The following is a 19,713-nucleotide window of genomic DNA, read 5'->3' as shown; positions in this document are numbered from 1 at the left end:
AGAAGAGAAAGTTAGGTTGGTTCAAGAACGTCTCAGAACGGCTCAAAATCGTCAGAAAAGTTATGCGGATCTAAAAAGACGCAAGTTAGAATTTAATGTGGGGGATCACGTGTTCTTAAAAGTTTCTCCTACGAAGGGTGTAACGAGATTTGACACACGTGGGAAGTTAAGTCCAAGGTACATGGGACCATTCTTGATCTTAGAGAAAATTGGTGAAGTCGCTTATAAATTGGCTTTGCCACCAGCACTATCAGGTGTCTATAATGTGTTCCATGTCTCTTTGTTGCGGAAATATGTGCAAATCCTGAACATGTGCTAGACTTTACTCCATTGAGATTACGGGAGAACTTGACATATGAGGAACAACATATTTGCATTGTCGATAAGAAGGATCAGGTGTTGCGGCGACAAACTATTCCTTATGTGAAAATACAATGGCAAAACCACACCGAGAGAGGCTACTTGGGAACTCAAGGAGGAGGCATGACACAAATACCCTCACTTGTTTTATGATTGAAGTACATGTAAATTTCGAGGACGAATTTTTTTTTTAGGAAGGTAGAATGTAATATTTGGCTACTAGGCCCCAAAAGAAAAAACAGAAAAAGAAGTTGAAAAGTCAGGGCTCGGTTAAATAGAAGCTGAGGGGTCCTCAACCAAAAAAAAAAAAAGTAGAAGAAGAAGAAGAAAGGAAAGGAGTTTTGGCACGTGCACGCCTCAGATGCCTCACCAAGCCAACTCGACTCCATAATGTAGCACCCGGTAAGAGATCAGGCCCCCCGTTCGTCTAATTGAAGCAATTTATGGGTTTAGGGTTCAAATTTGGAATTTTTGGAAAATCGAGCGGCGAAGTTCGATTTTGGAGTCGTTAAGCCGCGTATTTTTGTAGGAATGATAGTTTAGGGTGTTGTGGAGCCATGGGATTTTATGGATCGTGATTTGAGCTTATAAGTTTTTCCAAAACAAAATTTCAAAGTTTTTCGTGCGCAATGAACAGTATGCGTCCAGCAGCTTTGGGCCCGTATTTTGTCATCTTTTTGATTGATTTTGGGACAGTCAAGTTGGGATTCTTGTAATATGTGTCAAGGGCTCTTTATTGACTATAAGTACGTTCGGAACGGGGTTCGGAGGAGAAAGTTATTACGTAACTAAGTTTTGCGCTTAAACTCCGCGTCACGAATGGCTTGAACAATAGTTTTGGTTATGCGAATTGTTAACGCGTAGAAATCCTTTTGTTAGAGTTAAGGCGTAATTTAGTTGTTTCATAGTTGAGATAGAGTTTTATTAGATTTTAACATTTTTCTCGGTTATTTGATAGGGCATTGAGTTCGACGATACGAGTATCGTTCGTCGTTTGGTCGTAGAGGACGAGGTGAGTGGTACTATATCTTCTTTGGTTTTGTAAAAATCATGTCTTTAAGTATATGTATGTATATATATTGAATCGAGAATAGCATTTTTATTGCATAAAAGCCAAATCGAGCAATTGCTACTCATTGGTTGATTGTGGATGTTTGAAAAGTGTATTATACAAAGTAAGTGGAGAAATATCTATAAAATTGTTTTGTGATTGATTCATGAAAAGGTTTATGATGATTTGAGAAATGGATATAAAATGGATGATGGGCTATGCCGCAAATGTTATTTGTTTGGTTTAAAATATTGATTTATGGATTGGATTTTCTGGTATTGGAGAATGGTTATTTATGCTCAATATGACTGTGAACCCAGTGAGGGCTTTTTGGGGTATGCATACCAAGTTTGGGATATCCTTCTGGGCCCAGCCATCGACTTTATAAGTGGAGACCTTGCCAAGGGGAAATCTTGGTCGCCTTGTCACAAGGCATTGTGTCGTGACCATAGTTAGTTATTGAACAAAAGATTGGTCGATGTATAGACCATCGATGTGTGTTTGATATGAGATGAATGAATGGATAGACTATTGATATGTGTTTTTGATGGAAATTATTCAGTGGATTCGACTATTGATACTTAACTTTTGATGGCGATTTAAATGAGTTTTCCATATTATTATTAAGCTTTGATGATAAGAAATAACTCTTATAAGATTCGATATGTATTTTATATATTGAGTTGGCGTTATGAAGTTTGGTATTACTTTATATACATGCATAATGGTTGTTCGATCTGCTTAGAAGAGATGTACTACTCACCGAGCTGTTGTTGCTCATCCCACTCCTCCTTTAATCTTTTCAAGTTCCTCAGTTAGCGGCGAATAGAGCGAGAGGGCCGTTGGTGGGAAACTTTTAAGGAGTCCTATTTTTATGATCATTGCCAGTGGTTGTATTGTCTGAGTTTTAAACGTATATATTTTTTGGTGGATTATAGAAACTTTGATGTTGCAACCAATTTATTGATTTATTTGATATGTATATATATGATTTGAGATATATATAAGTTGATATCAGTTTGTTGGTTGTGTTTGAGGCTATGTCCTTCGTGTGGAAGGACAGCTGTGTCATCCCCATTCTTTGTAGTTTTCGGGTGTGACAGAAGGCGTTCCCGATCATTCAATAACTACTTAGAAGTGACAAAAGGTGAGGTTCGATGGCATTTCCAAATATTTTCTCCAGTGCATCACTTGAGATTCACTTGCGTTTATCCCAGCTCATAATTTACTCATGACCGACTGAAGCAAATTGATGTGGTTCTTACCTAGTCTAGGTCGACAGCTATGACACTTGGATATGGTGACATCCAATTGAACATGACAGAACCCAAGCATATGGGATGCGACCAAGTAGGTCCACAACATACATGCGTTAAGATTACAAATATACAAAACTTGGGGTCACGTCGACGGTCTCTTCAAATTATAGGCTCGTGTTGAAGGTCTTTATGCAATTTGGAGCTCATTTTGGGCACCTCACAAAGAGCTTAAGTATAGCAAACTTCAACTAATCTTTATTAAGACGGCCTAGTTGATGATCTAGCATTTACAACAAGATCAACACTCCAATCATTAAGTGGAAAGCATATTGGGTAGCGGCATTCATATTTTTATATTAGAATGCAAACAGGAGAAGGAATAAAATATCTATCTACTAAAAAAAAATTATGTGCTCTCTAAGTATGACATTTCAATCCATCCAAATAGATCATCATGTGGAAAAATACTATTATTAATCTTGAAAGAAGATAAGGAAGTTGGTAACACTTGCCATGCTATGATTGATTTAGATAAATGAGAACCTCGCATCTCAAAAGCAATTATATAGTTCTAAGACCTCGTTATTTGCATTGTGCCCGACAGAAAATTGTCTTGTGACATTGAATTTTATCGTTGATCGTTTATGTAGCTTAGGAGAGCAATTGAATAGTGTTTGACAAGGCCCATCAGCCACCCCATGGGCCTGTCCAGGTTGGACCCATCACAATCTGGGCTGCTGGACATGGGCTGGGCTCGGACAAAGCATGTCCACAAAATTTGGTAATGTCTCCTCTTGTTGTGCGGACAAATGGTGTTCTGTTTTTCGAAAGAAAATGAAAATTCGTTAAGTTTGCAATATTCCAACTCTTTTGAAATTGACTAGAGGGAACAATTTAGCTAGTGTTTTGTAAAATCTCAAACTCGTCGGACAATCACCTTTTGTACATGTTACATTAACTTAATAGAACAAAAATCACAAAACAAACATACTTTACATATATATATATATGTATGTATGTATGGAATGATTTGACTCAGTGCTTTGGTTTATATATGATGATTTTCACCTAAGTTGATGCATAAATACATACATAGGTGATAAATAATATAATGACAAAGCAAATAAATTCTTGTGGGTATTTCATTACTCGGAGCATGAGAGGCCCTGCCTTTGGAGCACATGAACGGTTGATGTGCATAGTATGAAAAAATCCGTCAAATCAAGGTACCAACTTTTTCTATGACGATGTCTCCTCGTTCTCTGTGTTTGGCCTGGCCCCCTAGGTATCAAATAATGATTAATCCTTTGCTTTTAAAAAAAAAATCATTTGACTCTTTATAAAAACGCGTTAAACTTAATCAATATCAAGATAAAGACTCATTGTGGCGATAATCATTTCTGGATGCGCAGACCTACACCAATCTCACCATTGAAAATGTCACCCGCGCGCGTAAAATGTCATTATCGACACGGATATATGCTTTCTTTTTCAAATCCCAATCAGACTCGATTTCTTAGGTCAACGTTGTCTTGATGATAATCAAGATGATTTCTTATCAATTAAGCCGTTCTAGCCCTAAAGATGTTGACATTGGGGCGCTCCATAACTTGTGATGGGCGCAATCATTTTGTGGAGTGCACAAGTTGTGCGAAGCTTATCTATTTTCCGATAGTGGTTGTCGCAATCGATGGGGTTCCTTCCTTTTTCCATATTTTGGCTGGATGCTATGATGGTGAATCTATAATTGGGTTTTTTTTTTTTTTTTTTAAGGTGGAGTCTATATTTCACCTTTTCTGTCTTGCCCTTTGTGGGTAATCCTTTCCTTGTTTGTGTCGGTTCAAGGTTTCTCAATTAAACATGTTCTTTTGGGTGAAATTGCTCACTAGTGGCACTATAAATCCAGCTCCTACCAGAGATGATATTAAACTTTTATTTTCCCTAATTATTAGGCATGGATTTTCTTTTTTCGACCTTTCGATAAATTGGTGAATTTAAGAAGCAAATTGGTATGGTTAAGAAATAAAACCCAATGGTGATCCAAATTGAATTAGTTTATATGCAAGCTATGGAGCAACAAGTGTTGAACAAGCACTACTGCTAGACAAGTGATGCCTAGACAACACCTATGATAGCCCAACGTAACCTAAATGAGTGATAGCATATATGGGAATTCATTAACACAAGTAAACACTCATGATATGCATTTCGATGCACATACACGAAATGCTAAAAAGAAAACCTCACTATTTTTTCATTAATTCATGGGAAAATTCCAAATAAGGGCTTAAAGTGTTCCTTTTTTTTTTCTCATATAATGGCCTAAAGTAGACTTTATTTTAAATAAGGGCTTGAAGTGCTATAATTTTCTCAAATAAAAGCTTGAAGTGAAATTGTTTCATATAAATACCTAAAGTAGCCATATTGGTCTCAAAGAAGAGGCTAACCTTGCTGATCGAAAGGCATTTTCATCTTTACAAAAATTCCTTTTTTTTTTTTTTTTTTTGTTATTTTCTTTTTCTTTTTTCCCCCTTTTCCATCAAGTTACTGGACTTAGGCAACGGCTCCTCCTCCCCAACATTGGGCAAGGATCGCCTCACTTGGGCTAACAAGGGCAACCTTCACCCTCACCCAACGCCAGCAAAGGCAACCCTCACTTGAGGCATGACAAGGAGAGAAAAATAAAAAATATATACTTAGAATTTTTTTTTACTAAAATACCCTTTCTCCAATGGTAGAATAGTCAACGGCTAGCCAAAAGTCCTTATTCGAGAGAATTTGGTCAATTCATTTTTTTCTAGCCCTTATTTAAAATAACGGCTATTTCGGGCTCTTATTTGAGAAAATGAGCTCATTTGAAATTTTCCCTTTATTCATCAATAAATAAGCCAAATTACAAGAAAACACAATGCATATTTACATCTAAAACACTGAGGAAATTCTAATTTTATAATAGGAAATATGTAAACTAATAAGAAATTCTATCCCACGATATCTTAAATATGTAAATGATAACTATTGAAACAAATCATCCAGTATTCTAAAATAATTTCTAAAATAAAAAAAGACAAGAGAATAAATAAAAATCATAATATTTAAAAACATGCATCCCATATCATCAACTTGGGAACAATGGGCGCCGTCCCTAGCACCTAGGGTTGAACCAAGCCTTCAGCATCTGAACTCAAAACTCAAACCGTTGAATCCATGAAGAGATGAGACTTTGGCTACCAAACATAGAACCTTGTGGTTGGACTTAGGTCCCAGTTGCCCAGCCCCATGACCTTTGGGTGCTTGCTTAGGTCATGTTTGCTAACCGGCCAAATAGTAAAAATTTCTATTCTTTTGTTCCCATGAGCAATTTTGGAATAAAATCGTGTTTAGTAAAATTTTTGTTCTCGGAAACAAATTTCTATTTTTTTGTTTCCGAAAGTAGATTTGGAACATAATCAAGAATAAAAAAATAAAAATAAAAAAGGTTGATTCTTGTTCTTGGAACAATTCTAAAATCAATTTCTCTTTTTATTTTCTTTTTTCTTGTTCTTCTTCCCTTTTCTTCTTCTTCATCTACTGCCACCGCCATGGTTGCCGTTCGCCATCCGCCGCCCGCCGTCACCAATCACCAGCAACTAGTTCGGTGAGGCTCGAAGGGGCTGGGCAAGCCTCGTCGGTGGCCAAGTGGGCCTCCCCCAGCCTTGCTGAGGCTCGGCCAAGCCTTGCCCAACTGCCAACGAGGCTCGGCCGATGATGGCCATCCTCGCCAAGGGTTGGCAATGCTCCGGTGAGGTTGCCGACCCTCGTCTGGCTAGTCGCCGACCAACCTGTCGACGATTGGCCACTTGAAGAAGAAGAATATGAGAAAGAAAGGGAAAAAAGAAAAGAAGAAAAATGGAAAAAAATTAATAAAATATTTAAAAATTAAAATAAAATGATTTGGAGTATAAATTTTGAGTACTATACCAAACGCAATTCTATTCCGGGAATTGAAATTTTAGACAGTTATCAAACGGCTTAAAATGCTTAAAAATTGTTCCTAGGAATAGAAACGTTACCAAACACACCCTTATAGATCAAATTCGAGACTTCAATGCTTAGTCTCAAGACCTCTTGGATTAAGAACGTCAGTGCCTTGAACCTGAGACCCCAACGCACGCCACTAGACAACAAGGCAAGACGAGACCTCGGTGTCCTACTTAGTGCCTCATATATAATCTCGGGAGCCTAGAGATTCCAATACATGGATGTTGTAAATTGACCCTGGATCATCCACATAAGGATCCTAGTCCACAGCTAATACGCCACTCTCCTTGGTTCTTGGCACAAGGATCAAGGTCTATAGATATGGATAATTCGATGTGCGCTAAACTTGGATCTCAAAAAATAATTTGGAAATACAAAGGTCTCAAAATGACTTTTAGCTTATTTGAAAAGTTGAATTAAGAAATGCTAAACACATATTCTGAAAATTAACGACTTCGAAATCTCCAACATAAAGATCTTAGGAAAAAAAATCAGCAATGTCCAATCCCCAAGAGACAAATGGCCCATCATATGCTTTGCTTTTGTTTGGAAATTCCTTGAGCCATTATCAACCAGTCACAATATGCTGCTGAATCTTTCTTAGGAATCCAGCTAATCGTCGGCTGTTGGAGTCCCGACATGCTAATGCAATTGATGAACGGGACACTTCAATTTCAGCTTGGATCGACTAATATAAGTCTACGCCTGGGGTTGATAGACTTTAATTCAAGGGCTGGCTCCTAGAGAAGCCAAATCAATCAATTCGGACCAATGCAGGTTCTTGTCACTAGACTATTCCAACAACTACTGTAAGGGTGCCAAAGTTCACGTCCAAGTTCAGCGATATGGAAGTCGCCGGATTGGAGACAAATCAGTTGTCCCTGTCATGACGTTAACATGTGCATATTATATCCTGACGAGGCGGAGAAAAGCATCAGCTAATTCACCAATAGGGCAATAATAAGTACCTAAACCAGAAGATGATAATGTAATCTTTTAAGGAAGTTCAACCTTCATAACGAGAAAAGCTTAGAGCTTACGCGTCCGTGTATTGTAACAACAACTCAATCAAGATGCAAGTGATTCGCTCTTCTCTTTGGCTTAAAAAGGAGCTATGTATGTGCATGGAATTGGGTGATTGTTTGTACGCACCGTGCGTGCGCGGGCTTAATAATCATGATGCTTATTTTAATTTGAATTTTGTAATATACATGAGTAAAATTTGTAAGTTGATAAAATTTCAGTCATAGAGTAAATTTCGTCGTTAAAAATAATAAGAGAATGATGATAAGAAGCGGAGATCATATGAAGAGAATTCCATGTGACTGTCAAAGGTGCAGACAGTGGGTTAAAGAGATGGTGCTTTTTGGTACAACATAACTTTCTTGTCAGTCAATATAAGAGTCGGTGCAAATGGATAGTTACGTGAGGAACCAAATGAAGGTGGGATATTATCAAAAATGTAGTTTATATATTTTTTTGACTATTTAATATTTCATATATGGATAATTTAGGAAAACCAGTAAAATTGAGACAAAAGCCACTATTTCACTTAATTACGTGGATATTCAATTGATTGTCTGGAACAGATCTACTTTGAGAACATATCAGAAAAAATCAAGTGATCCCTTTGTCTCAGGGAGCTTCTGCACAATGAATTACGTTTGAGCCATTTGTCTTGCTGAAAATTAGCTGGTAAAATATTGTAAAACATTGGGCCGTCCATGTCTAGTGATGGGGGCAATCATTTTGTCGTGTGCACAATTAGGGCATTTTTAGCTATTCCCTATAGAGGTTGTCACAATCAATTTGGCAAATTTTTATCTTGCCTAATGTTATGATTGGAAATTTATAATTAGGTTATCTTCGAGGGGCATCTATATTTCATCTTTCCGTTTTGCACTCTAGTCGTAAAACCGGTTGATCCAAATTGAATTAGTATATGCTAGCTATGGAGCAAAGAGAATTAAACAGACACTTCAAGACCCAATGAAGATGTCGCATCATTAATCAGGATTAGAATTTGGAACAATGGTGTAACCTTCCCTAGAGACTTCTTTTGATGTGCCTATTGTTGTTGGTGACTATTATTTTCAACACCTCTCAATTAAAAAAATAATAATTATAGTTCAATGACCATTATTATCAAGTTCATAAGAGATTGAAACTTTGTGTGCACAAAGAAGTGTAAGCTCTTAAGTTTAGTTTAGGATCAACAATCAATGCACCTATTGAGGAAGCAATTTAACGATGATCGACCAATCAATCTAGTCATTGTCTATGCAATTTTTTTTTAATTTTAAAAGAAAATAAGGCAATTTACAATAATCAACATGTGGTGATTGATTTTGATGAATAGAAATGTCACATTCATGAGGCATAGAAGAATCTCTCTTCAAGCTAGACAAAGGAAAAGTCACTTGTTTCAAATTTCTTGATTCTTTTGTTGTAGCAATGGATTTCTAGGACTTTTTTCGTGCCCAACTAATCCCATCCCTATTAGATGTGTTAGTACCCCCATCCCATGTGTAATATTATGTTAGTGGGCCCCAAAAGAAGAAACATAAAAAGAAGCTGAAAAGTCGATAAAGCAAAAAGGAGAGGGGAAAGGGTTTGGTTAAATAGAAGCTGAGGGCCCTCAACCAGAAAGAAAAAGAAGAAGAAGAAGAAGAAGAAGAAGAAGAAAGGGGAAGGAAGGAAAGGGGTTTTGGCATGTGCACGCCTCAGACGCCTCGCCAAGCCAACTCGACTCCATAACGCAGCACCTGGTAAGAGATTAGGCCCATCGTTCGTCCAATTGAAGTAATTTTTGGATTTAGGGCTTAAATTCGAAATTTTTGGAAAATTGAGCGGCAAAGTCTGATTTTGGAGTCGCTAAGCTGTGTATTTTTGTAGGAATTGTAGTTTAGAGTGTTGTGGAGCCATGGGATTTTATGGATTGTGATTGAGCTTATGGTTTGTCCGAAACAAAATTTCAAAGTTTCCTGCGCGAGTGAACAATACGCATCCAGCAGCTTCGGGCCCATATTTTGTCATTTTTCGGCTTGATTTTGGGACGGTCAAGTTGGGATTCTTGTAATATGTGTCAAGGGCTCTCTATTGACTATAAATATGTTCGGATCAGGGTTCGAAGGAGAAAGTTAAGGCACGATCAAGTTTTGTGCTTAAACTCCGTGTTGCGAATGGCTTGAACAATCGCTTTGGTTATGCGATTTGTTAGCACGTAGAAGTCCTTTTGATAGAGTTAAGGCATAATTTAGTCATTTTGTAGTCGAGATAGAATTTTATTAGATTTTAACATTATTCTTCAGTTATTTGATAGGGCCATGAGTTCGACGATACAGACATCGTTTGTCGTTTGGTCGTAGACGACGAGGTGAGTGGTATTATATCTTCTTTGGTATTATAAAATCATGTCTTGAAGTATGTATGTATATATATTGAATCAAGAAGAGCATTTTTATTACATAAAAGCCAGATCGAACAATTGCTACTCTTTGGTTGATTGTGAATATTTGAAAAGCATGTTATACAAGGTTTGTGGAGAAACATATATGAAATTGCTTTGTGACTAATTTATGAAAATGTTTATGATGATTTGAGAAATGGATATTAAATGGATGATAGGCTATGTTGCAAAATGTTATTTGTTTGGTTTAAGATATTGATTTTTGGATTGGATTTCTAGTATTGGAGAATGGTTATTTATGCTCAATATGACTGTGAACCTAGTGAGGGGTTTTTGGGGTATGCATACCAAGTTTAGAATATCCTTCTAGGCCCAACCATAAGTTTTGTAGGTGGAGACCTTGCCAATGGGAGAATCTTGGTCGCCTTGTCACAAGACGTTGTGTCGTGACCATGGTTAGTTATTGACCAAAAAAATTGATCAATGGATAGACCATTGATATGTGTTTTTGATGGAGATTATTCAATGGATTCGACCATTGATACTTGACTTTTGATGGCGATTTAAATGAGTTTTCCATATTAGTATAAAACTTTGATGATAAGAAATAACTCTTATAAGATTCAATATGTATTTTATATATTGAGTTGGCATTATGAAGTTTGGTATTGCTTTGTATACATGTATAGTGGTTGTTCGATCTGCTTAGAAGATATGTACTACTTACTGAGCTATTGTTGCTCATTTCACTCCTCCTTTAATCTTTTCAGGTTCCTTAGTTAGCGGCAAATAGAGCGAGTGCGCCATCAATAGGAAACTTTTGGGGAGTTCTATTTTGTTTTTGGTATGGTTTAAGGAAGTGGTGCAAATGATACTTACCAGTAGTTGGATTGTCTGAGTTTTAAACGTATATCTCTTTTCTCTTTTTGGTGGATTATGGAAACTCTGATGTTGCAACCAATTTGTTGGTTTATCTGATATATATGGTTTGAGATATATAAGTTAATATCAGTATGTTGGTTGTGTTTGAGGCTGCGTCCTTTGTAAAGAAGGACAGCCGTGTCATCCCCATTCTTTGTAGTTTTAGGGTGTGACACCATGTGCATTAGATAATTGCTGGAGAAATAGAAATATGTGCTTCATTGGGTAAGTCCAGAAGAACACGAAGGTGCGGTGATTACACGTGTGGATTCCGCCTAATTCGACCAATCAAGTCAAATAACGCTTGCTTCAACAATAACTAAAAGAGATTTGAGTAACTAATAGAAACACCCTATGCCAACTTCAAGATGATTGATATAGAAAAATTCCCCTTTTCAACCTTACAAAAAAAATATATATATATATTCCCCTTTTCAATGGTCAAAACTCTAAAGCTCATTGAAGCTCACTTTCCCAATACGCTTGATCAATTGATCTTTGTAAAAAATCTGGAACATATCTGCTTTGAGGACGGACCATAAAAAATCAAGTGATCCTTTTGTCTCAGGGAGCTTCTGCATAATGAATTACGTTTGAGCCGTTTGTCTTGTCGGAAATTAGCTGGTAAAATACCTGCTTCATCTTTTGCCTTTTTACGTTGTTTAGAAACATGATTTGATATAGAATTTTTTTTAATCCATTAGAAATCTTCACTCAGATTTTGGAAATAAATTTCCACCACTTGAAAGGACTCAACATTTTCTAGAATCTGATTTGACTTCCACCACCACCAACACCATTCCCATATTGAGGAGTCAAGATATCAAGGAAAGAACTCAAGATCCTAATAACCTACTCTTCGAACCCGATGCCCGATGGGCCGTGTAACATTAGGCTAGTGGGCCCCAAAAGAAGAAACATAAAAAAAAAAAAATTTTTAAAGGCTCCAAAAGAAGAAACGGAAAAAGAAGTCGAAAAGTTAATAACGCAAGAAAAAAAAAGGAGATGGGAGAGGGCTCGGCTAAATAGAAGCTGAGAGTTTCCTCGACCAAAAAGAAAATAAAGAAAAGAAGAAGAAGAAGAAGAAGAGAAAGGGGAAGAAAGGAAAGGAGTTTTGGCACGTGCACGCCTCGGATGCCTCGCCAAGCCGACTCGACTCCATAACGCAGCATCCGGTAAGAGATCGAGCCCCTCGTTCATCCAATTGAAGTAATTTTTGAATTTGGGACTCAAATTCGAAATTTTTGGAAAATCGAGCGGCGAAACCCAATTTTGGAGTCATTGAGCCGCGTATTTTTGTAGAAATGGTAGTTTAGGGTGTTGTGGAGCCATGAGATTTTATGGATCATGATTTGAGCTTATGGTTTGTCCAAAACAAAATTTCAAAGTTTCCCATGCGCAGTGAACAGTACGCGTCCAGCAGCTTTGGCCCATATTTTGTCATTTTTCGGCTTGATTTTGGGACGGTGAAGTTGAGATTCTTGCAATATGTGTCAAGGGCTCTCTATTGACTATAAGTATGTTTGGATCAAGGTTTGGAAGAGAGAGTTAAGGCTCAATCAAGTTTTGCGCTTAAACTTCATGTTGCGAATGGCTTGAACAATCGCTTTGGTTATGCGACTTGTTAGCGCGCAGAAGTCTTTTTGTTAGAGTTAAGGCGTAACTTAGTCATTTTATAGTCGAGATAGAATTTTATTAGATTTTAACATTATTCTTCGGTTATTTGATAGGGCCTTGAGTTCGACAATGCAAGTATCGTTTGTCGTTTGGTCGTAGACGATAAGGTGAGTGGTACTATATCTTCTTTGGTTTTATAAAATCATGTCTTGAAGTATATATATTGAATTGAGAAGAGCATTTTTATTGCATAAAAGCCAGATCAAGCAATTGCTACCCTTTGGTTGATTGTGAATCTTTGAAAAGCACGTTATACAAGGTTTGTGGAGAAACATATATGAAATTACTTTGTGACTGATTTATGGAAAGATTTATGATGATTTGAGAAATGGGTATGAAATGGATGATGGGCTATGTTGCAAAATGTTATTTGTTTGGTTTAAGATATTGATTTTTGGATTGGATTTCTAGTATTGGAGAATGGTTATTTATGCTCAATTTGGGGTATGCATACCAGGTTTAGGATATCCTTCTAGGCTCAGCCACCGGCTTTGTAGGTGGAAACCTTGCCAAGGGGAGAATCTTGGTCGCCTTGTCACAAGGCGTTGTGTCATGACCATGATTAGTTATTGAGCAAAAGATTAATCAATGGATAGACCATTGATATGTGTTTTTGATGGAGATTATTCAATGGATTCGACCATTGATACTTGACTTTTGACGGCGATTCAACTGAGTTTTCCATATTACTATAAATCTTTGATGATAAGAAATAACTCTTATAAGATTTAATACATATTTTATATATTGAGCTGGCGTTATGAAGTTTGGTATTGCTTTGTATATATGAATAGCGGTTGTTCGATCTGCTTAGAAGATATGTACTACTCACTGAGCTGTGGCTGTTCATCCCATTCCTCCTTTGATCTTTTCAGGTTACTCAGCTAGCAGCAAATATAGCGAGTTCACCGTCGTGGGAAACTTTTGGGGAGTTCTATTTTGTTTTTGGTATGGTTTAAGGAAGTGATGCAAATGATCCTTACTAGTGGTTGGATCGTCTAAGTTTTAAACGTATATCTCTTTTTTCTTTTTGGTGGATTATAGGAACTCTGATGTTGCAACCAATTTGAAGGTTTATCTAATATTTATATATATAAGTTAATATCAATTTGTTGGTTGTGTTTGAGGCTGCGTCCTTTGTAAAGAATGACCTCCGTGTCATCCTCATTCTTTGTAGTTTTTGGGGTGTGACAGGCCGGGCTTTGCATCTTAAGGTTGAATTTGAGACATTGGTGCTCAAATGCCAGACCCATTTAATGTAACATAAAAGAGTGATTGCACAAGTGGCAATTTGCCAACACGAGTGAACACTCGCACTACACACGATGGCGCACACACATGAATGCAGCAGAGGAAAACTCTCAATATTTTATATAACAAGAAAACTTAACATATTTGAAGAACTAATGAAATTCTAATTAAATTACAAAGAAATTCTATCCTACCATATGTTAAATATCAAGGAACTTGATAAAAAGTTATAATATTTAAAATACACACCCGTGTCATCGACCCTTGAACTTGGGACCCCAATCCCCATGCCCTTGACCTAGGGCTAAACCAAGACCTTATCATCTAAATTCGAGAACCTGATCGCCTCATCTTTGGAGATAGGGAACTTCAGCTGCGAAACATAGGACCTTAGGGTCGAACTTAGGAACCAAGTGCTAGGACCCAATATCTTGGGTGCTTGTGGGTCAAATTCGAGACCACCATGCTTAGTCCTGAAACTTCAGTAGCTGGACTCGGGACGTTGGTGCGTTGAACCAGGGACCCCAACACTCGCCACTACGCAACAGAGCAAGATGGGACCTCGGTCCCCTACTTCCGATGCCTCGTACCTAAGCCTCGGGAGTGCGTAGAATCCAGTGCTTGAACTTGGGAAACCTACCCCTTGTCCCCGAATCTTGGACCCGAGGAACCCACTCCACAGTCTCGAGGAAGGGATCGTCCGATGTGCACTAAACTCGAGTCTTTTTCTTTAGAAACTTATTTTAGAAACTTTTGAAAGCAAACATCTCAAAACAATTTTTTTGTTTTTTTGTTTTTTGATCTCATTTGAAAATCTGAACTAGTAAAAGTTAAACATTTTTTGTGGATATGGAGAACTTCGAAAACTCCAATGGAAAGATCTTTGAAAGCATTTTTCAGCAATGTCCAATTTCCAAGAGAGAAAGGCCCATCACCGGCTATGCATGGATCTTTCTTACAAATCCAGATAATTGCCGGCTGTTGAGCCCTGACATGTTAACGCAATTGATAAGTGGACTAATCCAATTTCAGCCTGGATCAACCAATGGGTTTGATAGACTTTAATTCAACAAGCCGGTTCCTAGATGACCCAAATCAACCAATTTCGACCAATCTAGGTTTTTTCATTAGGTTATTTCAACAATTGTGGTACAGATACTAAATTCATGTCCAGGTTCAGCAATATGGAAGTCGCCGGATTGGAGACAAAGCAGTTTTCTCTGTCCCGACGAGGCGAAAAAAGCATCACCTAATTCATCATAGGACAAAAAATAAATACCTAAACCAGAAAACGATTACCTAACCTTCAAATGGAATTCAACCTTCATAATAAGAAAAGCATAGAGCTTATGCGTCCATGTATTAGAATTACGACTTACTTAAGATGGGAAAAACTACCCAAAAGTTGTGAACAAATTGTACAAGTTCCAATTTTGTAATAAACTGTCCAATTCGGCTAGTGTAGTCATGAACCTTTCAACAATTTTGTAATATTGTCTATCCAACTAATTTATGTCAGGAAATTCTGATGTAGAGGTGCAAATCAATGCTTGTCATCTTACATGGCAAGGGTTAGTGATATTGACGAGCACAACTCCACTCAAAATGACGTAGTTTTGAAAAAATTTATAGATATTTTGATATTTTCTTCTCTTTTCTTTCATTGTTTACTGTTCATGGTCTTTTTCTTCGTTTCTTTATTCTTTCCAAGGTAAGAACAGAGCCAAGAGACGAGAGATGATATGGTGATTCACTGGTCGCTAAGTGGAATCATGCTTTGCCTTTTGAAAACCATTGGCTTATCCGCGATACAATATCACAGCGTCTGAAAAAGTTACTCTTGCAGACACTTTGCCCGTGTAATCTTATGGTTCGGATTAGTCATCAAAGGTCTCGTGGTTTGTATTAACATCACTGCTGATGTCAAACAAGAAAGAGGGCCGGTGAGAAATAGACGAGAAACGAACAAAGACGAAACCATAATATATTTAGCCCGATAGAGACATGCGTCCTCTCACAAAAAAACACCATCTGGCCAAAAGCTGAAATTTTTTTGTCAGTATACAAATGCACATTGCGAAAATATATACCATATACATGATGGACGAATTTTTCCATGTCTATCTGGTTTAGTTTCGAAAAATCTTGACCTACTATCATATAGACTTGACCAAAAACAAACGCTTCGCTTTTGTCATAAGTTCGAATAGTTGGTTTCTCATATATTTTGGATACTATTTTTCTCCATATCCTTACTTTCATCTCTACTTTTTTTTTCTTGGGGCATGCGATTTTCAGATCGTGTATCTTTTAATGAAATCTTAATTGCTCGCATACTTGTCAAGTTATAACTTATAATATAATGGATGCATTCAAAATCAAGTGGTCTAGAGATTACCTTAGATATTAGCCACTTTAGCTGATGACTTGGTGGTAACCATGCAAATAACATATCCTTCAAAAAGGGGATTGGGAAACGAATATGCTGTTTCATATTCCATTGTGTGGTCCTCATTTAATGGACAGTGAACACCTCTGATCAATTCGAATAGAAAATGTACCCAAATCACCACGAAAATCGCCACGATACAACTCTAGGCGATATATTTCGTTTTCAATCTTCCAAGTTTAAGCGATGAAACCAATGTCTTTATTTCTCTAAGTATCAACAGCACAGTACATTGTTCCCTCGCCAGATATTACAATAGATGACTAGTCCTCAAACTGTTTGTCTCACACAATACAGTCATCTACTGCTTCCGTCAGAATGTTGTGCTTCAATGCCTTCTGTTCTCTTCACTTGACATGCTTCAAGAACCAATTCAAAGTATCCTCTTGGGCCTCTTCGGCGCTCTTGACCACAAATTCATTGTCGTCGTCGTACCTCACACTCCATCCATGACTAACACCAGGAATATCTTCACATAGCTCTCAAACTGCAAAACCGGGGTCTTTGAATTAGCGATGTGTATAAATAACCAGGAAGGGAAAGTGCTTTGCAAGCGAAATGATGGGAACGTGGAAAAACGATTGCATTTTCTGACAATAGGTTTGCAACCAACGCAAAGCATCCTAAGAAGCTTACTTCAGTTTTAGCCGACATGATCTCCCAAACTTTTTCAGTTGTTCTGGCGGGGAAGAATGGTCGATCTCAGCTCCCAATATAGCAGTTGGAATCTTGACAGCTGAACAAAGAACAGAAAAAAATAAGGTCTTTAAGGCTTCCAGTTTAAGGAACACTTCTCAAGCAGACAAAAGTTGTGCCATCGATTTCTTGTAATTGACCGGACATGTTATAGCGAGTATCTTTGTCACTCTCGGCTGCATTGCAGACTCCCATCAGAATTCATAAATTTAATCGTTCATGAGCATTTCATAATAGGCGATAAAGGCTCCGTGCCAAGTACCAAGTCTAATACCCTCATTAAGAAATTATATCGCTGCGGCTGAAAAGAAAATAGCAAGCCCATGTTTACTGGCATAGCTTTACCTTTGATTTCATCTTCAGTCATAGGACCGGGGTGCAGAATAACTGCTGCTTGAATGTCTTCAGTGCCTGCTAATTTCACCAGCACCATTCCTGAAAAGAATAGGCAAGCTCTGTTTAACAACTTGAAAGAACTTTTCTGCAAGTCAACAAAACTAGTTTCTCTATGGTGAATGTAGAACAAATATTCCATTTCTTAACCCCACAACCCCCTCAGAACTGGGAATGTGAATTCAGAAAATTTTACCTCCCCAACAAAATCCTGCAGCCCCAATGGCAGACACACCTTTGCTCTTAAGAGCAGCAATCACTGGCTTGGCATCTTCATACCCTTTATCCTAAAGAAGCAAATGAAGTAAACGTTTATAAAAAGACTGTCTAGAAGTCGCTAACATCAAAATTCATGAGGCTTTTATTCTACTTATTCTGTTTCATGTTTTGCATTTGGAATTTGGTATAATAAAGATCTTGATGGATGTCAAAAATCTTTGAAATGACCAGCAATCTCCAACCAGGTCTAAATACCAATGCAGCTTACTGCGTGTGATTCGAGTCTACAAATCAAGTTTGCACAGTAGAAAGCCCCTTGTTTCCTCTGAACTTCTAAATGTACTGTCACACTTTCACAGCCTGAAGGAGTGAAAAACTCACCGTGCCATGATTCTTAAACCAAGCTTCTAAATTGAAATTAGGACTAGTGAAATCAATAATGGGATCTCCGTAAAAGAAATCAGGTACAACCACCAAGAATCCCGCTGATGCAATTTTATCTGCGAGTTTCCTACACAACGAAAGCATTCCGCAAATAAGTATGACCATTTGAAAAGGTAACTCTTATCATTCTCAATCTTGTTAAAACATAGAATCATGCCGGGACTGTCAAGAAGGCAAACCCAGCTGATGTGATTTTGGTGTTGCAACTAAGGATAACTCTATCTCAAGATGAAACCGAATTACATAACCAGCTGAGCCATATTAGTAGCAGAAATCATTAGAACAAAGAAAACTGTGATTCATATTGAATCAAGCGATGTATATCAAATGTCAGCTGAACCATGCCATGAAGTCCCACGTGTATATACAATTCAGCAAATGATGTTTTAACTTGGAACAGAAGAACGCCAAACACACTCATCCAGAATGAACTGGCTTAGCCCTCAAGTGCCATCTAATGCTCTTCGTCATCACAGGTGAAAGGTGAACGGAAAAGCAAAGCTTTCAAATGTATGCTATCCGGAGAATACAGAGTTTATTCGCTATGAAACTTCAAAAGATGGCACTACAGAACAACATATACATAGAACAACTTGAGAAAGATTCCATACCTCAGCTTAGGAGCCTCATACCCTGCACAAACAGATGAGTAAAGGTCATCAATCAAGCAGCAATATCATGGACCAATCGAAAAGCACAAGAACGACAAAGAGCCAAGAAGATATACATAATTGACCAAAAGAAAAGACCCAACTGAGAGAAACACCACAAAATCAAAATTAAAGAAATGAGCCAGTACCGAAAGCATCGGCGATGAGAAGAACAGCACGCTTGGAATCGGAAGGGCCGGTGACGTAAGTCTTGAGACCTGCAAGCTCTTCAACGTGTCCTGCTCCGCAAGTGGAGCTCAGGTTTGGTGGGTTCTCAAAACACTGAGAGCTTGACATTTTCCTTTCTTCCTCAGAAATCTGGTGAAAGTGGGACGCACTAGGAGTGAGGAATCAGTGCAAGAACGGGACAAGTTGTGAGAGGCACCGGGGGAGAAGAACGAGTATTTTATAAGGAAAAGATGGAGGGCCTCAAGGTGTCATTACATGCGTCACTCGGGCAATAATAACTTCCTCACGTCGAGACGTAGAAGATGGTAGGGGCGACACTGACCTGACTCGGTGGGAAGGCGTTCCCGATCACTCAATTACTACTGAGAAGTGACAAAAGGCGAGGTTCGATGGCATTTCCAAATATTTTCTTCAGTGCATCACTTGAGATTCACTTGCATTTATCCCAGCTCATAATTTACTCACAACCGACTGAAGCGAATTGATGTGTGCTTATCTAGTCTAGGTCGACAGCTATGACAAACTTGGATATGGTGACATTCTATTGAACATGACAGAACCCAAGCATATGGGATGAGACCAAGTAGGTCCACAAAATACATGTAGTAAGATAACAAAAATCTGAAATTTGGGGTCGTGTGGACGATCTCTCCGCATTATAGGCTTATAACAAAGGTGTTTACATGATTTTGAGTTCATTTGAGGCACCCCACATGTTAAATAAT

The 19,713-nt window shown here is 37.9% G+C and overlaps 1 protein-coding gene across 1 annotated transcript; it reads right to left on the bottom strand.

The window, feature by feature from the left end:
* Nucleotides 1–16,517: 16,517 nt before the first annotated feature.
* LOC104414907 (endo-1,3;1,4-beta-D-glucanase) lies at nucleotides 16,518–19,179 on the bottom strand. Its single transcript, XM_010026129.3, is given in 9 exon segments — nucleotides 16,518–16,863; nucleotides 16,866–16,884; nucleotides 17,034–17,059; nucleotides 17,062–17,133; nucleotides 17,439–17,528; nucleotides 17,683–17,773; nucleotides 18,087–18,216; nucleotides 18,761–18,782; nucleotides 18,949–19,179. Coding segments are annotated over 9 exon segments (717 nt in total). The 5' UTR covers nucleotides 19,097–19,179; the 3' UTR covers nucleotides 16,518–16,744.
* Between the last annotated feature and the right edge of the window lie 534 nt (nucleotides 19,180–19,713).

This window comes from Eucalyptus grandis, chromosome 8, assembly GCF_016545825.1.
Source record: "Eucalyptus grandis isolate ANBG69807.140 chromosome 8, ASM1654582v1, whole genome shotgun sequence".
NCBI classification, from domain to species: domain Eukaryota; kingdom Viridiplantae; phylum Streptophyta; class Magnoliopsida; order Myrtales; family Myrtaceae; genus Eucalyptus; species Eucalyptus grandis.
The sequence above is the reverse complement of the archived record's forward strand: the minus strand, read 5'-3'. Positions and strand labels throughout refer to the sequence as shown.